Here is a 20,106-nt window from a genome sequence, read left to right on the forward strand (position 1 = left end):
ACACACACACACACACACACACACACACTCGAAAGTTTTTGTATCCTAAGTTGAGTTCTCTGAAACAGACTCAGCAACAGTTGTATATAGATTTATTGGTAAGTGATCTTAGGAAATAACTTTGTATGAAAGTGAGAAAAGCAGAATGGGTTAAAAGAAGAGGCTGACCCACAATGCAGCTATGACTGTGGCCCCAGCTGACATTTTTGGGTTCTCTGGGGCTGGGTGACTCTTTAAGGTCATGCCAAACTGAAGCAAGGGGCTTGCATTTGTATTCCCATGGCAGCTAATCACTGATTCTAGGCTGTGCTCTAGAGGACTGTAACCTTGAGTGAGGCAATACCCTGCTGCTGACCAGAGGAGGAAGAAAAAATAGTAGCCAGCAGCAACCTAATGTCCCAGAAGCTGCAAAAGAGCTGTGTTGGTCTTCAAGAGGACATGACCCACTACAAGTGGATTTTGCAATTTCTGGACAGTTTAGGTTGTTTGGAGGGTGCTCCAGAAAAGCTACTGAAATAAGGTGTCCAGGAAACTCTTTTATGCTCTATAGAAAGTGAAATAATGATTACTAGAGTCTAACATGAATTCAAAGAAATTACAGGCAGACGAGTGGACTCCACTCAGACATTTGGCCATGCTTCTAATGAAATCTTTATATAAAGGTCACTGAATGGTTGACTATATCACTCTGTCCAGTGGATACAATTCGTTGATTCTGTGAGCACCTTAGGGCTTAATTCTTAATACTGTCATTGCGTTATACCCACCAGTGCCTTGGATATAAAGTTTTTACTCTCAGTAGACCAATCTCATGCATTAAACCTAACAAGATGAAGTACGATAGGGTATCACATTTACTCCAAAAAATTGAGTTGCACAAGTTTGAAAAATGAAAGACTTGGCATCATAGCAACTGGGAAAAACACATAGGAATTCGGTCAACAAGTCAAAATGAGTCAGCAGTGTAGTGTGATTCAATCCTGAGATTTTTGCGCTTTGGGAATATACTTATCAGTGTTCTGGGTTAGTGGTATGGAGTTGTTTTTTGGTTTTTTTTTTCCATGATCCAGCTCAACAATGTTTAGACATTTAATTACAACTACCCTAAAAGGTATAGAGCAGTGATTCTTAAACATTTTTGTCTCAGGGGCCATTTATAATTTTAAAAATTACTGAAGACCTCCAGGAAGTTTTTGTTTATGTGAATTATGTCTATCCTTGTTTATTGAATTAGAAACGGAGAGTTATAAAAGCGTTAACAATCACAGTAACAAGCCTATTACACTCGGTTAGCAATGTCATTTTTAGAAAGAAAAATAGCCACATTTTCCCACAATATCAGTGAGGAAAGTGGTTTGCATTTTTTTTTTTTACAGACCTCTTGTATGTCTGTCTTAATGGAAAACATTTAGACTCTCCTATCTGCTTCTAAATTTCACTGTTGTGATAGATTGTTTTTGCTTAAATAGGGTCATCACACACACACACACACACACACACACACACACACACACACACACACATGAAACCAGCCTCATTAACAGATATCTATAAGGAAAAGAGAATTATTTACTAGCTCTTTCATATAACTTTAGATATTCTTCTTTGTTACTGTACCAAAACTTTGCAAGTGATAGGCTAGCTGTAATGTGGAATTGAAAACCACATCAATAAACTCAATAAACTCTATTACATTAAATTCATGAATTTGTCTTGTACTAAATCTTTTGCTCATGCATGATTTTGTAGCATGTACTGGTCAGTTGGAAAAGACTGGTTCATTGCATTATATAGAACTTTCTAGTATTGACATGATTATGATACAATAAAATACCACATTCAGATTGTCATCAACATCATTAGAAATGCCTGTAAGTACTGAGGAGCTGCCAAACTCATAGTGTAAAATTAAGCTCTTAAAAATCCTACTTGGGAGTCGAGTGGTAGCGCAGTAGATTAAGCGCGGGTGGCGCCAAGCACAAGGACCGGAATAAGGATCCCAGTTTGAGCCCCCCCGGCTCCCCATCTGCAGGGGAGTCACTTCACAAGTGGTGAAGCAGGTCTACAGGTGTCTGTCTTTTTTTTTTTTTGGTCACTTTATTTTTTTAGATTTACTTTTTATTTAAGAAAGGATAAATTAACAAAACCATAGGGTAAGAGGGGTACAACTCCACACAATTCCCACCACCCAATCTCCATATCCCATCCCCTCCACTGATAGCTTTCCCATTCTCTATCCCTCTGGGAGCATGGACCCAGGGTCATTGTGGGTTGCAGAAGGTGGAAGGTCTGGCTTCTGTAATTGCTTCCCTGCTGAACATGGGTGTTGACTGGTCAGTCCATACTCCCAGTCTGCCTCTCTCTTTCCCTAGGAGGGCGGGTCTCTGGGGAAGCAGAGCTCCAGGACACATTGGTGCGGTCTTCAGTCCAGGGAAGCCTGGCCAGCATCCTTATGGCATCTGGAACCTGGTGGCTGAAAAGAGAGTTAACATACAAAGCCAAACAAATTGTTGAGCAATCGTGGACCCAAAGGTTGGAATAGTAGAGAGGAAGTGTTGGGGGGGGGGGGGTACTCACTGCAAACTCTAGTGCACTTCTGCTTTCAGGCATATATTTTGCACTAGGTTATGGATATGAGTGAACATATGCTCTCTCTCACAGAACCTGGTCTATATCTAGGTTTTGGGACTTTGTTAGAAAGTGATCCACCTGGGATGGAATTAGAGAATACTATGAAAGGAAAGGTCTCACCTGAGTAATGAAGCTGAAGGGTTGTCATTCCACACCTGGAGTCTCTGGACACAGTCTGAGCTGAAGCATATTGAGGTGGCAATCGTTGCGTTGATTAGGTTGCAATCGGCAGATGCAATATTATTTGATATGGATTGGGAGAGGCATGCGGGAAAGTGGGTCCTGTCCTAAGGTTCCAGGACTGGGGGAAATATAGGCTCTGTAGTGGAGATGTGAGGTTCCTGCTGTTTTAGGGTTCAAAAAAACAATGGATAGGTAATGTTATCATCACATTATTTGGTAATTGGGTTAACTTTGAAAAGTCCTTTTGTTAGGGTTTGCTGTATAGTACTCAGTATCTTGTATATAGCTGTGCCACTGGTTGCTTCTGATCTTGGTCTAGGCTTTTAAGAGAGTCTGCATATCAAATACACAGCCTATATATTAAAAAGACTCAGTCTGTGTTTTAAAAACTTCAAGACATACAATTAATTTCCCCCTCTCATATTAATTAACTAGTGATTTATATGACTACACTTTACTAGGAGTGTACATAAACACCATTCCCACCACCAAAAGACTGTGTCCCATCTCACCCACCCTCCCACCCCCCACCTGCCCAGGAAGCCGCATGGTCTACCCCTCACCACAGGGTTTTTACTTTGGTGCCCAACTTTCAGTTTAGTCATATCCTGCTTTTAGTTTCCCTTTCTGTTCTTCTTTCTCAACTTCTGTTGATGAGTGGGATCATCCCATACTCATCTTTATCTTTCTGACTTAGCTCACTTAACATAATTCCTTCTAGCTCTGTCCAAGATGGGTCAGAGAAGGTGGGTTCATTGTTCTTGATAGCTGTATAAGGTGTCTATCTTTCTCTCCCCCACTCTGTCTTCTCCTCTTCTCTCAATTTCTCTCTGTCCTATCCAACAATGATGACATCAATAATAACAACAATAATAATTACAACAATAAAAAAAGGGCAACAAAAAGGGAATAAATCAATAAAATCCTACTTTTTGTTTGATAGTTCACATTTTGTCATTAGCTGTCAGTAGTTTTCTTTGAAATAGCTGGTATTTATTTCTCAGTGACAGAGCACAGGACTTGCATGTAGAGTGCCACAGGTTCGTATGCTAGAATTGAGAGTTCTCTTGGTCACTTATTTTCTCTCTGCTTCACACATAAAAATAAGCAAGTCTTTTTTTTAAATTTATTTTTTATATTTATTTTTTCCCTTTTGTTGCCCTTGTTTTTTATTGTTGTAGTTATTATTGCTGCTGTTGTTGTCATTGTTGTTGGACAGGACAGAGAGTAATGGAGAGAGAAGGGAATGACAGAGAGGGGGAGAGAAAGACAGACACCTGCAGACCTGATTCACCGCCCGTGAAGCGACTCCCCTGCAGGTGGGGAGCCGGGGGCTCGAACCGGGATCCTTATGTCAGTCCTTGCACTTCGCGCTTCGCGCCATGTGCGCTTAACCCACTGCGCTACCACCCGACTTCCAAAAATAAGCAAGTCTTTTGAAAAAAATGACAAACTCACTTGATTTTTAAATGTGATACTGCAGAATGATTCTAAGACCTCATGAGTATCTGATACTTTGGGGTGATTAGCCTTCTGAGCCCAGTTGTTCATTCACTGTTTTTTTGTGAGAGAAGGGAAAGGGAGAGGAGAAACATCACACACCACCCTATCATCATGGAGCAACCATGTGGTGCTATCATTTGAGCCAGGGCCTCACACAATAGGATATATGCTCTGTTGGGTGAGCTATCTCATACCCTTTATTCATTTTTTTGAGAAAGTATCTGTCAAATATCCAAGTCTGAATAATCAGAGTTGATCTGTTAGTCATTGTTTCAAATAAATATGATTCATGTAAAACGTGGCAACTTTAGTTTGCCACTCAGTCTCTTGAACATCTGGAGATGTAACAGAATTGCTTTATGCATTCTTCTGACTTTGTCACTCTGAATATTAAAAAGACAACATGCACTCAAGGCTGACATTACATGAGAGTGATTTCTACGGCTTCATCAAGGTCATTAAGAGAGACTGGTATGTTTGTTTCTAAAGCTAGTGAAGAATATTGTGACAGTTTGGTGCCACTGTGTTGATTTATGTGACGGTGTCAGCAGTTCACTCATCACTGCCTTTTCAGCATCCGTACAAATGTTAATACAATGAGAAAGGCAAGTGTCCTAATTTGATTAAGAAAATGATCTTGACCTCATACACCACCTTGGAAACTGCTGTTGGTACAAAGGAAATGGAACTGTAAGTTTAATGGATGATGGGTCCCCTTATGGACCTGTGATTTTTCCTTCTCAATTTCTTAAGAACAAGGTTAAGTTGTATTTTGTGTGATAAGCAAGAGTGTATTTGCATGAGCAAATACAGAGAACAGAGCCAAACCTATAACAGAGAGTTAGAGATCCATACATCTGTGTAGTTATATTCCAGCTACCGATCTTTATACAAAAGCCATCTTACAGTGTTCTGTAACATGTTAAATGTCAAAAGATATTAACACCAACTTATTTAATATTAGATAGTATATATTTGTTTGCAGATAGAATAAGTGACATAGTTTCTTTTCTAAGAGACTCAATACATTGTTATATAAAAATCTATACAACTGGGTGTGAAATGTATGGGGAGCTGTTGAGATAGGTCACCAGGTAGCGTCCATGCCTTGGCATGCACACAGCCCAGGTCTGAGCCCCAACACCACATGGGAATTCCTTGACGCTGGGGAGTTCCAGTATTGTGGAGTCTCTTCCTCTCCCTCTCCTTCTGTCTGTTTGATTGAAAGTGAGATCATAAATGCTCAGGACTTAAGCTCTACACACACACAAGAAGAAAATAAATGTAGAGGTATAGTGAAGTAAAATTTAAGATATTATTAAAAATAAGAATGAAGACAAACATCAGACACTAAATAAAGTTGGCCTCAAAGAAGGTGTTGTGGTTATGGGTGGGTCATGGATAATTTGCCCTTTATATTTTATTTTTGCATATCTCTGTCATCTTACTTCTAGCAATGGCTAGATGCTGTATTGGTGACCAGATTGATTAAAAGATTAATTTAAATTACAAGGAATAGATAGGTATCAAAGTCTAATTCTACCAGAAATCAAGAGTCAGAGAGAGCTTATCCTACAGCTGAGATGTATCTCTGGGGCTCAGGGACACTGCTCCCAGTAGTATTTTTTTTCTTTTTATAGTCCCTTCTGTTTTATTTGATAGGACAGAGAAATAAATTAAAAGGATAAGGGGAGGTAGAGAGGAAAAAGATAGAGATAAAAAGAGAGAGAAAAAGATAGAGAAAGAGAAAAAAGCATGGGCTCAAACCCAGATCCTTGATTGTGGTAATATATGTGCTTAACTGAGTGTGCCCCTTCCTGGCTCCCAGCAATTTATAATATTGTAGAATCTACTATCACTTTCAATTAAAAAGTGAAGAATTTTGGTTTTATAGAATAGGGGGAAAGGGGCAGCCAGTTAGCCTAGTATTTATGCAGAGGATTATCATCTTTATGGAAGCTCCTAAATCCCAGGTTCAATCCCTAGCAACACTTTAAACCATAGCTGAGCAATACTCTGGTTAAAAACAAACATAGAATAGGTTAGAAAGAAATGTCTCTTATGTATAGTGCAGACAAGAAGGCACCACATTAAAATGTCCCATGTGTAGTCCTCTTCAGGATTAGGATCACTTTTTTTTTTTCCCACTAGAGCTGTTTATTGCTGGGACTCAGTGCTGACACCACAAATCCACCACTCTCAGTGGCCATCCCCTCTCTCTCACACACACACCTTTTTTTCTTTCTTTCTAATGTTTATTTGATAGGACATAGAACCTGACAGAGGAGGGGGAGATGAGGGAGACAGAAAGATAGACACCTGCAGACCTACTTCACCATTCATGAAGGGAGCTTGAACCTGGGCCCTTGCACTTGATAATATGTGCACTTAACTTGGGTGCACCACCGATGTGCCCTAGAGTCGCTATTTAAATCTTACCTATTAATACCTTATTGTCATCTTGTGAGCTTTTTTTTTTTTTTTGCATGCCGTAATTGCCTGTAGATGATCAACTCTGTAAACAGAGAAGTCCACTCCTGGGTTGAGAATAATGCAGAAAACTTATTAATTTTTAATTAATAAGGCAATGCATGCAGTTTGTGCTGCGTAGATGGTAGTGCAGGGAAGACAAGAACAGGTGCAAAACGCATGGTTGGTCCAGCATTCAGCACTCGCAGTCCGATTCTCCTTTAAGGGAAGCAGGTTGATGCATAGTATATCTCAAGTTTCTTTCTCTTTTAAGATTTATCCCCAGTTCTGTCAAGAGACAGAATTTTGAGTTATTCCTCTAGCACTCCAAACATCATGTTCACATGTTAAGGATTGTGAAAAAAAAATCATTTTTGAATTTTAAAGTTTGTATGTAAATCATTAATTAAAGTATCACAGTATAGAAATGTACTTAATGGCATTTTTTTTTCTTTTATAAGGATAACCTTTCCATATTAAACCCTGCCAGAGTAGAGAGTTAAGGTAGAAAATTAAGTTATATGATTGAACAGTAACTGTTTTGTTCTCTTTTTCTATATCATATCAACCTTCTTGGTTGCTAAACTAATAAAAGGCTGTAAAACTACCTAACTCATATGGTAATGAACTTGGCACTGCATGCTAATTGTGCATGTTCCCTTGAGAAATTTGATTATCTCTTCGTCCTCCTCAAATCCCGTTAAAAATGCTATAGATAGACATTATTCTTTCTACTTTACAGAGATGAGTCTGAGAATTAGAAACAGTTTCAAGGTTAACTAGAACTTGAACAGTATGCTGCACTTTGCTTATTTCCAGGAGAGGAAAAATAATGCTAAAGATGCTATTTCGGTCATTTTTTTTTTATCTTTCTTTTCACTTTAGATATTTTATAATAAAACTCTCACATTTCTATCTTTAAAAAAACATATCTTTCATTGCTGTAAAGTATTTGATAGTCAGGTTGGAGAGCCAGCATAATGATTATGCAAAAGACTTTCATGCCTGAGGCTCTTTCATGCCCAGGTTCAACCCCCACCACCATCATAAGCCAGAGCTGAGCTGTGCTCTGGTCTTTCTCTCTGTATCTCCCTCTTTCATTTAAATAGTCCAATTAAAAATATTTGATAGTCTATGAAATAGGAAAATTCTTTAGAAGTGTCATACTATAAACAACCTCTTATCTAGACTATATAGAATTTGAAGAAGGTTACTTTTCTTAATTGTCATAATTTTGAATTCTTTCACCCATACAGGTCCCTTTGAATATACTCTTGAACATTAAAAAAAAATCATTTACTGATTTACATCAGGCTCAACCTGATGCTGTTGACTGGCTATGGAAGAAGGGCAAACGCTAGAAGAAGAAGAACTGATTTATTGGATTGAGACAGAGAGAAATTGAGAGGGAAGGTGGAGATAAGGAGAGAGGGAGAAAGAGAGAGACATGCAGTACTGCTTTACCACTTGTGAAGCTTTTCCCTGTATGAAAGGGCTGTGGACGTAAACCCAGGTCCGTGGGCATAGTAACGTGTACTCACCTAGGTGTGCCACCAACCAGCCCGTCTTGAACATTTCCAACTCACTAGGCCTTTCTTTTTTTATTATTTGAATGTATTTTTTATTATTCTTAAAACCAGTGAAATGTACTCTTGCAGCAACATATTATTCTTTTTTAAAAAATTTATTTATAGAAAGGAAACATTGACAAAACCATAGGATAAGTGGGGTACAACTCCACACAATTCCCACCACCAGAACTCCATATCCCATCCCCTCCCCTGATAGCTTTCCTATTCTTTAACCCTCTGGGAGTATGGACCCATGGTCATTGTGAGATGCAGAAGGTGGAAAGTCTGGTTTCTGTAATTGCTTTCCTGCTGAACATGGGGCATTGGCAGGTCAATCCATACTCCCAGCCTGTCTCTCTCTTTCCCTAGTGGGGAAGGGTTTGGGGAATCAGAGCTCCAGGACACATTGGTGGGGATGTCTGTCCAGGAAGTCTGGTTAGCATCATGCTAACATCTGGAACCTGGTGGCTGAAAAAAGAGTTAGCATATAAAGCCAAACAAGTTGTTGACTGACTAGTCATGAACCTAAAGGCTGGAGTAGTGCAGATGAAGAGTTGGGGGGGGGTATCCATTTTGTAGGTAGCTAGTAGGCATGTTTTAGTTATATTCCAAAGGGCCTGTGGATATACTTACTTATTTTTATTTTTTCCCTGAGCCTGAAATCTGATATGCAGGTGGATCCAAGTTATTGTCTGGGGAGATGATGTCATGGCTAAAAAAAGGACCAGAAAGCTGGATCAGGGAAGAGAGCAGCTCCTAAATATGGGAAAGATATATAAATATTGTTGACTGTAAGCCTCATCTATTTGATGTGATCTGGGGCCCATATTCAGCTTTGGAGCCTATGTGACCTCTGCATCCCTGTAGATATGAGTTCACATTCTGTGGTCATGAGTAGGAACATTCCAAGCTGCCCCAATTTCAGGACCCATCTTCCTCAGGTGTAGCATAAAGTATGTTGTCCAGCCTCCCTTCAGAGGATGGAACATTCTCTAGTGTTGTTGATCCAAGTTGAGGGCAAGTCCTATGGGGGTCCACAAAGGGGTCAATTTTGCTGTTCCTGATAGAGATGACTGGTAACAGTGGAGAAACGGATTTTTTCAAGGTCTAGGCCCATCATGTCTGTTTGGGAATCTCAGGACTCCCCAATTAGGGCTCCAGCTGATGGGGTGATCACTAGGCCTTTCATAACTTGCGCAGACCTTGAGAGGAGAGTGAATGAAGTGCCATTTGTGTGAATCATTCTGTATGCCTCCTTTCTTCATATCCACTAGAGACTAGCCAAAGGTGATGCTCTGAAATGCCAGTGAACTTCATTAGATCTTTGTATATAGAAAGGCTTACATTTATCATATTTTTTACACATACTTTCTTTTGTATTGATTTAATAATCATAGAATAGTAGGACAAGAAAAGTACAATTCCACACAATTTCCACCATCAGAGTTCCATATCCCATCCCCTCCATTGGAAGTTTCCCTATTCTTTATCCCTCTGGGAGCATGGACCCAGGATCATTATGGGATATAGAAGGTAGAAAGTCTGGCTTTTGTAATTGCTTCTCCACTGGACATGGACACAAATCGATCCGTACTCCCAACCTGTTTCTGTCTTTCCATAGTGGGGCATGGCTCTGGAGAGGTGGGATTCCTGGACACATTGGTGAGGTTATCTGCTCAGGGAAGTCAAGTTGTCATAGCATCTGCAGCTTGGTGGCTGAAAAGCATTAATATATAAAGCAGAACAAATTGTTTAGTAATCAAGAGCCTAAAGGCAAGAATGAATATATATATATATATATATATATATATATATATATATATATATCAGATGAGATTTGGGGGTCTCCATTTTGGAAAAAGCTAGGAAGTCTGTTTTAGGTATATTCCAAGGGGCTCATGACTTTACTGATTTTTGCCTGAGCCCTGCAGCTAACATGCAGGTGGCCTAGCAGTATTGTCAGGGAAGATGGTGTCACAAGCAGTGAAAGGTCTGCAGGTGTCTATCTACTCCCCTCCTCTCTCAATTTCTCTTCTATTAAAAAAAAATGTATAGCTGGCAGGCCTAAAAATAAGGAAGTTCTCAACAATGTACCTTTTCCAGGTACCAGATATTTTCTGCTGAAAGAGTAGTTGAATGTGTGGAAAGTTTGAGGTAGGAAAGGACAGTTGGGAGAATAGAAAAGGTATAGTCATGTTTGGAGCATTCAGACTTAAAACTCCATATCGTCAGGAAAGAGATTACTTAACTTCACATGTACTTTTAACACAATGCAATGATAGTATGAGCCCTACTGACTTATGTAAAACCCATGAGAATGTTTTTCAAATTATCAGCCAAGCTCCAAATCAGATTTTAGAAAGCAATCTATAAGCTGAATATTTTAATGGAAATCAAGGAAGAAGCACCTTGACTTGGAGCTTAGGCTGTGATAGCATGCATTAAAGTTTAAATCTCAGTTCTTTAACTATCTGAATGGGTGAACATGGATAAGTTATTCAAGCTCTGTAAATTCCATTTTTTGCATCTATAACATGATAATAAATGTCCACAACTACTTGCATCATTGTTATGATAATTTATTTGTATTATAGATATAAGTGCAGATAGTATGAATATTAGTGTTTCTTCAGATAAATATATAGTCACATAATGAAATAAGGCCTGGGTAGGTAGAGATCTAAGCCCAAGCTTTATTTCAAAGTGTAAGATTTGATTGTGTGTTTTATGTCTTTTAAGATACATTGTAACTCACTATAACAGTTTCCGGAAGGTGTTTTGGTAAGAAAGATAATCATTATGTGAGTTAAAGATTTTCTTATGTTATGGTCTCTTTCTCTCTGGAAGACATGATAAAATCAATCCTCACCCCTTATGGGAACAGAACATACCCCACTTTGGTGATATATGTATATAGCTTTTTTATTTTTTTCCAAGTAATACCGGCTTCATGTATTATGTGTTTAGCGCTTTTTTTTTTACTGTTTATTCTTTTAAAAATAATATTAGTAATCCAGAAGTAGCTATTTTGTAAAAACTGCATAGCTTGGCATATTTGTTATTCTTATTGGGTTAATAATCCATCTGATATGGAACTTAATCAATTTGTAAATTAAATTGATTGATTTAGAAGAAGAAAAAAATCTTGATTTTTCTTTTTCAGACAGTAAGCCTTTCCTCAATTAGTAGTCATCCTAAAAGGACTTGGGATGATTCAGTTCTCACTGATGATTTCTCTTGTCCAAATAAAAAAAGAAGGCAAAATGTCTATTTAAAAGAGTGAGAAGAAAATGCAGCCTTTTGGGTTCTGTAGGGTCTGATTATTCCTGGAAATATCTTGTTTTCAACAGAGCTTAATGTTAAAGCCTTGCATTGACTACCAGAACATTTCTAATATTTATTGTTTAGCTTATTAAATATATAACTGCTTTTGAATTATCTTCTACAATTAGTTCACTTTACTGTTATTTTCATCTTGTCTGATAAGAAAATCTCCTGATGATTCTTCTAACAATGTGTGATTGGAATAATAACTTCATATGTGGAAAGAGTTGTGTGCTGCAGCTGAGAGGCATGTAAATACAAGCTGCTTATTTGCAAGAAGCTTCCAGATTTGCAATATGATTGCTATGGAAACCACATAATGAAAACCTTATAACCATCTGTGTGGTTTGATGGATTTTACTGCATAGCTGAGCTGTTTTTGTTTACTGTTATTAAAATATTGAATGCAATATATTAACCCACAAACATTGACTATTTGAGATATTAATTAGTATTTATAATGACATACTGACTCTGTGCCCAAGTAAAAATCATTAACAGTAAACTTAAATAAAACATGTGAATGTATATATTTCTAATGCCTTTGAAGGTGATTATTGCCTAGAATTTTGCCACTTGTTCACATATACATACACATATATACATGTATATATATTTCATGAGTTTTTGATGCATTTTAATCCATTTATTCACTTAGTATCTTGGCTGTCTCTCTACTATTAGATTCTATTGAAGATTAAAGTTGAAACCCCCCCCCTAAAATTAAAACACACACACACCAAATATGATTTTGTTGTCTTTTATATGGCATTTGTCCCATTGTTATTAGGAAAGATTGGTTATGGGCACCAGTGGAGGCACACCTGCTTGAGCACACATGGTATAATGTACAAAGACCCAGGTTCGAATCCCCCAGTCTCTACCTGCAGGGGGAAGCTTTGTGACTGGTGAAACCATGTTGCAGATGTCTCTCTCCCTCTCTGTCACCCCACTTCTCTCTCAATTTCTACTGTCTGTATCCAATAAATAAATAAAGGTAATAACAATTTTAAAAAGAAAGCATGGTTTATTAAATGCTTAAGACTTCTAAAAATATTAGTCCTAGATTTGAAAGGAACACAATGTTTTTAATGAACAACTCATTCTCTAAAATATTATTTTCTAAATATCTTTCGTATATTGCAAATTTGGGTATTCACAGAAAATAGTGACAGAAAAGTAAATATTTTAATAATTGAATAATTTAAAAGTAGATTGCACATAGTATGGACACTTAAAATGTTAATAAAATAAGAATAAATTCAAAATTCATTGTTAATTTTGCCAGTAAGTTTTTTTAAATTTTATCACTGTAACTTTTTAAAAGAGGTTTTTAATATTTATTATTTTTACTTATTTACTGGGTAGACTCAGCCGGAAGTCAAGAGGGGAATGGGAGTTAGAGAGGGAGAGAGAAAGAGAGACACCTGCAGCCCTGCTTCACCACTTGTGAAGCTTCCTCCCCTGCAAGTAGGAACGAGGGCTTTGACCCAGGTCCTTGCACACTGTGTGTGTGCACTTAACCAGGTGTGCCACCACCTGCCCCTCACTGTAACTTTTTAATGATAATTTGACACTGATTTAGGTGTGAGTACAAGTCCTACAGTATTTCTTTAAGAAACAAGAAAAGTGCTTCCATGATTCATATGGTTCTGACTTTTGATTTGAAGGCAAGTAACTTCTAACTATTTTAAGATTTAGTCCTTCCTACTGAATTTATGACCTAATTGAAAGAGAAGGAGTGGAGGATAAATAGAAAGTGTGGAAAATAAGGGGGAAAATTTTCATCACCTTTTAAAAACTTTACTAGCTATAAAATGAGTAATTGGGACTGACTATAAATGTCCCTAGTAGCTTTAAAATTTTACATGAAAACACCCTGCTAACCTATTTATGATTAATCCTTAAAGCTTGACATAAGTAAGGTAACTATTGAAAAGAAACAGAATTTAGTGCTAGGCTTTTTGTTGCATCTTTTCTGTATTATCATTTGATTTAACTAGATTTAATTGATAATATTAACTTGAACTTAATGCTTATAAAGAAACAAAGATCTTCAGTATTTTCTTGTATTTGGAACTTTAAGTGTTTTGTTTGAGTTGAGTTTAAAAAAATTCAAGACAGTTATGCTCTGTAAGTACAATACTTTTGAAGCTTGACTTAAATTCTGACTTTATTAACCTTCACTTTAAAATTTGCATGAAACTTGTGAATTTATGTTTGTATTACTGACCTCTATACTGCTAAGCTTTCATTCTCCCTGGTCATTTTCTCCAGATGACCCCACGAGCACATTAAATCATCCATTGTGTTTCCACAGCCAAATAGCTTATCCTGGGTATTCTCTTTGTAGTGATGAAATTCCTCAGTTAACTAGCTCAGGTCCTGAGTCATCCTTGATTGTTCACCTTTTATTTTTCCTTTAACCTTCAGCATTTGGGCTAACACAGTTTGTCACAACTGTATTTATTTATTTATTTATTTATTTATTTATAAAATGGAAGTATTAACAAGACCATAGGATAAGAGGGATACACTTCCATATAATTCCCACTACCAGAACTCCATATCCAATCCCCACCTTTGAAAGCTTTCTTATTCTTTGTCCCTCTGGGAGTATGGACTCAGGATCATTATGGGTACAGAATGTGGAAGGTCTGGCTTCTGTAATTTCTTCCCCACTGAACATGGGTGTTGTTGACAGGTCGATCCATACTCCCAGCCTGTCTCTCTTTCCCTAGTGGGGCAGGGTTCTGGGGAGGTGGGGCTCCAGGACACATTGGTGGGGTCGTCTGCCCAGGGAAGTCCAGTTGGCATCATGGTAGCATCTGGAACCTGGTGGCTGAAAAAGAGTTAAGATAGAAAGCAGAGCAAATTATTGACTAATCATGAACCTAAAGGCAAGAATATTGCAGATGAAGATTTGGGGTCTCCATTTTATAAAAAGCTAGTAGGTCTATTTTAGGTATATTCCAAGGGGCCCATGTCCTTACTAGTTTTTGTCTGAGTTTGACATGTGACCTACAGGGGCAGAGATTACACAGGCTCCTGTGCTGACTATGGTCCTCAGGTAAAATCTATGGGGCTTACAGTTAACAATATTTATACACTTTTCCCATACTTGAGAGCTACTCTCTTCCCTGATCCAGCTTTCTAGTCCTTTTTTCCGACTATGACACCATCTCCCCAGACAATAACTTAGGTCTTCTTTCCAGTTTCTCTCTGCCTTCAGTTCAGGACTTCCCTGCTAGCTAGAATCCCAGTAGTCTCTTGGGGGTCCCTCCTTCAGTTTCCAGCTCATAGAGAATATTCATGGCCCTTCAATAGTTCTCCCAAGCCTTAATGTCATCTCCCATCCTTCTTTTCCCTGTTCTTTTCACATTCTTTAATCAAAATGAAAGTGTCTATGCTTGTTTTTGTATCTCTCTGTGTCTGGAAATAGCCTCTTACCTATTATCAACAATTAGTAGGTACTTACTCAGACTCTCTGTGCTTCAACTTTATCCCCCACTTGTGTGAATATATATATTCATTCCCTTTGGTACCTTATGCTTCAGATGTCAGATTTTCTTTCCATTTGCTGTTTGTTTTTTGTACACTGAGATATGAGCACAGGACCTCATACATGTGCTGTACTACAGCTGCATGGCCTCCCTGGACCAAACAAGTCTCAATTTTAGAGAGTGTGAGGGACACACATACCAGGGACATCATGGTACTACTCTACCGTCCATGGAACTCTTCCAGTGCTGTCCAAGGTGCTCCCATGTAGTCATGGGGCTTAAATCAAGGGCATCATGTATGGCAAGGCACAAGGTCTCCTGGGTGAGCAACCTCCTGGCTTCCTATTTTCCTCTAGACTGTCAACTTTCCTATTGCCTTTGCCTCCTGGATAGAGCCACTGTCTACCATAAGTAGTTAATACACGGTGAAGGTGTGTTGTTTTGAATTATTTAACCATCATAATGGCTACCTTTATATGTTTGCATGTATATAAATATGTCTAAGTTGTATATAAGTCCCTAGGTATGAAATGTAGTGGTATAATTAATGTTACTCTGTGAAAAAAAAATTAAGTGGTTATTGCCTCTGTTTAGAACTTTTCTCATTCTATAGTCTCATATTTCTTCCTATAACTAGAAGAAGAATTGTGATAGAAGAATATTAAAATAATAGTGGTCCAGGAGGTGGCGCAGCAGATAAAGCATTGGACTCTAAAGCATGAGGTCCTGAGTTCAATCCCCAGCAGCACATGTACCAGATTGATGTCTGGTTCTTTCTCTCTCTCCTCCTATCTTTCTCATAAATAAAATCTTAAAAAAAAAGAATATTGAAATAATATAATGTTCTAAATGTTTGTAGATAAGGAATATGGACTTTATAATCTCAAAACATAGGTTTGAATAGCAAACATTGGAAATTTCAGCCCACCCGTATGTCAAAGTGAAGACTTAATATTTACTTATCTTTGAAGTTTTAACATTTCCTGTGGGAGGTTCTTGTATAATTTGGGTGAATTACCTTGAAGATTGAGGTCCTCCTAGTATTATCCTCCTCTGCTGATTGAGTGAGGTATATGATGTATATGGCAATAAGTGACTTAGAATTTGAGTGCCACAGACCTTTTCTTTGCTATATTGATGTCTTAGGAACACGATTTTGTCTTTAGTATTTCACAGCATAATGTGGTATCTCCATGTAATATCGGATGCTATATTATTGGATATAAGAGTTTTGTTTCTGCATTTAACATTATTCCAGAAACGTTTCTATGAGCCTTTAAAACAAATAAATAAGATACTAGTACATAACTTAAAATTCATCAAACCAACTGCTAAGGTTGTTCTAGAAAATAGCTGAATGTTTATTTGTTCAGCTTCAGGCTATTTTCAAAAGAAGAGAAAATGGTGACTGGTTTCATTCTTTGAGAAGGAATATGTATGTAAAATGCACTGTCAGTTTTGCTCTTAAAACAGTGAGCACTCTGACTCTTCCCATGGAAGCTCTTCAATGTGTCACCTATGCTGTTTATTTACAGAAGAGGAAGAGGACAGTGCTCCGGTGAAAGTGGAGGCACAAAGGAAGACAAGTCAGGACAGTGTTCATCACACCACAGGTAATAAATCCTGAGGAAGCTTAGTTTGGTTTTGCTCACTTCCTTTTGTTTGTTTGTTTGTTACTTTCTTACTGCTCCAGAGACCTTTACCCAACTCCCTGAAGTTGGCTCCATGGGTCTGGATATTTTATGGCTGATAAGCTGCTTAGTCCCTTTTAGGATGCATGAAAAGCACTTGAGAAGGATTTATAAAGTAAGCCAATTTATACAAGGTATTCCTTCCTGAATTACTTTGTAATGACTCAATTAGCTTTCATTTCTGCACAAAGGAGATTTAGTTGCATAAATTAGCTTATCATCATTGAGGAAGTGTCACTGCTAAAGGACAGTTTATAGATACAACATGCAGTTGCTGTCAAACCTATAAGAATGTAATATAGACATCTGCGTATACTTTGTGCTTGAGCAGAACAGACTTCTGCCACTCAGAGACTAACAGGGGACAACAAGTTGCCCAAGGGACTGGCAATGTAGACATCTCTGAAAAGGTCAACTTGACACAGGCTCTGACAATCGACCCACAGCTCTGTCTTCTTTGATAAAAATCAGATAAACTTAAGACTGCTAATTGATCTGCAGCCTGTTTAAATGTTGGCCATGCATATCTTCATTGCATATGATTAACACAGAAAGCAAATGAATTGGGTAGGAAATGCCAGAGTCCAGTGACAGCAGCTTAAAAATGGAAAAAGGACAGTAGTGGCCTAAAGGGCTAGGAAGGATATCCCCCTGGCCCATTTCCACTTGACACATGGCCCCAAATACTAATTATGACTGAAACTGGAAAAATAACTCCACATACTGTGAACCAAATCACATGATATAGGCAACTTCCTCTTTCTCTCTCTCTCTCTCTCACTCTCTCTCTCTGCTAGTTGTTATTTTTCAAATAGGAGATAAACCATATCTGTAGTACAAGCATGAGGTTAGTTTAGATAAACCAGCAATTATTTTACACGGAAAGAAGAGGAGGACTGCCTTCTTATCAGGACTTAACACCTCTTTACAGCTACATGTCAGCTGGGGCAAGGTCTGCCATATCATCCCATGTCCTGCAAAGAGCTGTAGTTGGGGGTCACCTTCCCCTCTCTGATATGTCCATACATCACTCTTTCAAGCTGTCAGAGGCAGGGTGGGCAAGAAGTGTATGTTCAGGAAGTAGCTTTCCAGAGTCCTTCCTACTGTGACATGTGGAGAGGAAACAGGGGCCTGATTTCCGGATCTGGACAGGAAAGCAAGAGCAGGTTGCTACAGAAGGTTTTAAAAGGTTTAAAAGGTTTTGGTTTGCTTTTTTTTTTTTTTCTTCAGAAAGGAAGTGAAAACAGAGTCATTCTGTGTTAGCACTCTGTCCCTGTAAAGCGCAGCTATAAAACACTAAAGGCTAAGTGAGACCGTAAGCACAGTGTTCAGTAGCAGTTGAGGTATGTGCTTTGTTTATATATGTTTTCTGCAAAAAGCATGTCTTTGTAAAATGCCGTTGCAGGAGTGATGTAGATCTTTTCACAAGTAAAAGTCTTTTGACTTAAAGAAATTTGACTTAAAGAAATTCTAGTTATCACAGAAACTCCTTTAACTACCTCCCAAATTTGTGCCTTGAAGGGAAAGGAGCAGAATCTAGTTGTCATCAAAGGAATGCAATAAGTGGGCCTAGCTTTTCATTGCAATAGCTATAAAGCACTGCAATAACTCTTATCTTTTGTGACAAGAAATTCTTTTCAAGCAACAGTTTTAATGCTTTTGCATAGCAGTGACCTCTGCTCTCCCTAGGCTGTCAAAGATGTAACATTAGAAGTTTGTTTGCTGTACAGGGCAGTGAGTTGACAAGGGTATCACTATCTTGCTGAGCATCACATGGCATGAACTTCTAACCTTACTCAAGAATGTTTCATATTGTCCACAATGACTGATGTTATTACAGTGTTTTAAAGCTGTTCTAATATAATCTGCATACACAAAAACAAAATTAATCTGATTATTTCTTTAAAAAAATTTTAATCTTACTGATTTTGAATAGAGACAGAGAGAAATTGTGAGGGCAGGGAAAATAGTGCAGAAGAGAGACAGAGAGACACCTGCAGACCTGCTTCACCACTAGTGAAGCTTTCCCCCTGCAGGTGGGGACCAGGGACTTGAACCCAGATCCTGGCACACTGTAATGTGTGTGCTTAAGCAGGTGCGCCACCGCCTGGCCCCCAATTTGATATTTCTTACAAATTTTTCAATGTTCAGTTTTACAGATCTTGTGTATTTGTGATACATGTGATTAAAATCCTATTTTTAATACTATAGAATGTGTAAATAGTTTTGTAAACATGGAACACTTCTCAGAGTGAGACTCCTCATTATCATATTATCGTAAGTTTCATCTGTGCTCATATTTTTAAAAGCTTGTCTTGCAAAAGTACCTCCAGTGTTTAGTTTATGCTTTCATACCAGTTCTGTAATCTTTTCTCAGTCATCTGTCTGTTTTAAAGAAGGTGCGAGTACATCATTTAAAATCCTTCACAGGCTAGCTAATTTAAAATGTCTCCTCCACCTTCCCCACCTCCTATTCCTCTTTCTTTCTATTCCTGCTTCTCACTCAGGACAGGAAACATAACAAAGTGGGTCTTTTTAATGGGAAAAAAAATCATTTATGATATGAGAAGAGTAGAAAAATTAATCCAAGCAGTAAAGATAACTAAATAGAATTAATTTCTGTTCAGAATGCTTGCTTATCTGTGGTTTATGACTTTATGCTCCCTCCCTTTTTATTGTTATTTTTTTAAAAAAACACTTATCTCACATGTACTATTAAAAAAGTAATGTTAATTTTTGTGACATATTGTGCCTCAGTCTATGCTTACACACTCTCTCTCTCTGTGTCTAGATTTGAACAAGTAAACCAGAATAACTTGCTACTTTCTAAGAAACAAGATGATCCCCAATTTTTATGTCCTGATTTCATTCCAGAAAATTCAGCACATTTCCTTCCTTTCTGAGGAGATTAAGGCTAATAAACATATTGTGCCAGGTTTTCTCTTGAGTTGTGACTCTTCTACTTTATAACTAGAATTACATGCTGAAATAGATGGATGAATAAATTGTATGTACATGTAGCCATGTGACATAAACAACTTATTATTCTTTAATGGAGCTCACATATGGGACAGAGAAATGAGGTTAGTCTTTGGGTAACATCATCATCAAGATTATAGAAAGCAGAGTTGAAAATGCAGCCTTCTCCCCGTATTGCCAAATTGCTAGCTCTGTTGCCTCTTTACAGCAGTGAGATTTAATGAAATGCTCATGATGCACATCTAGGGAGAG

The 20,106-nt window shown here is 37.9% G+C and overlaps 1 protein-coding gene across 1 annotated transcript in view; it reads left to right on the forward strand.

The window, feature by feature from the left end:
* The window catches only part of SKAP2 (src kinase associated phosphoprotein 2), a 150,633-nt gene that overhangs the window by 112,516 nt on the left and 18,011 nt on the right, over window positions 1-20,106 (forward strand). The window contains exon 10 of the mRNA XM_016189929.2: window positions 16,720-16,797. Coding sequence (XP_016045415.1) covers window positions 16,720-16,797 — 78 coding nt within the window. The remainder of the gene's footprint in view (window positions 1-16,719; window positions 16,798-20,106) is intronic.

The sequence above is a fragment of the Erinaceus europaeus genome, chromosome 8, assembly GCF_950295315.1.
Source record: "Erinaceus europaeus chromosome 8, mEriEur2.1, whole genome shotgun sequence".
Lineage (NCBI taxonomy): Eukaryota > Metazoa > Chordata > Mammalia > Eulipotyphla > Erinaceidae > Erinaceus > Erinaceus europaeus.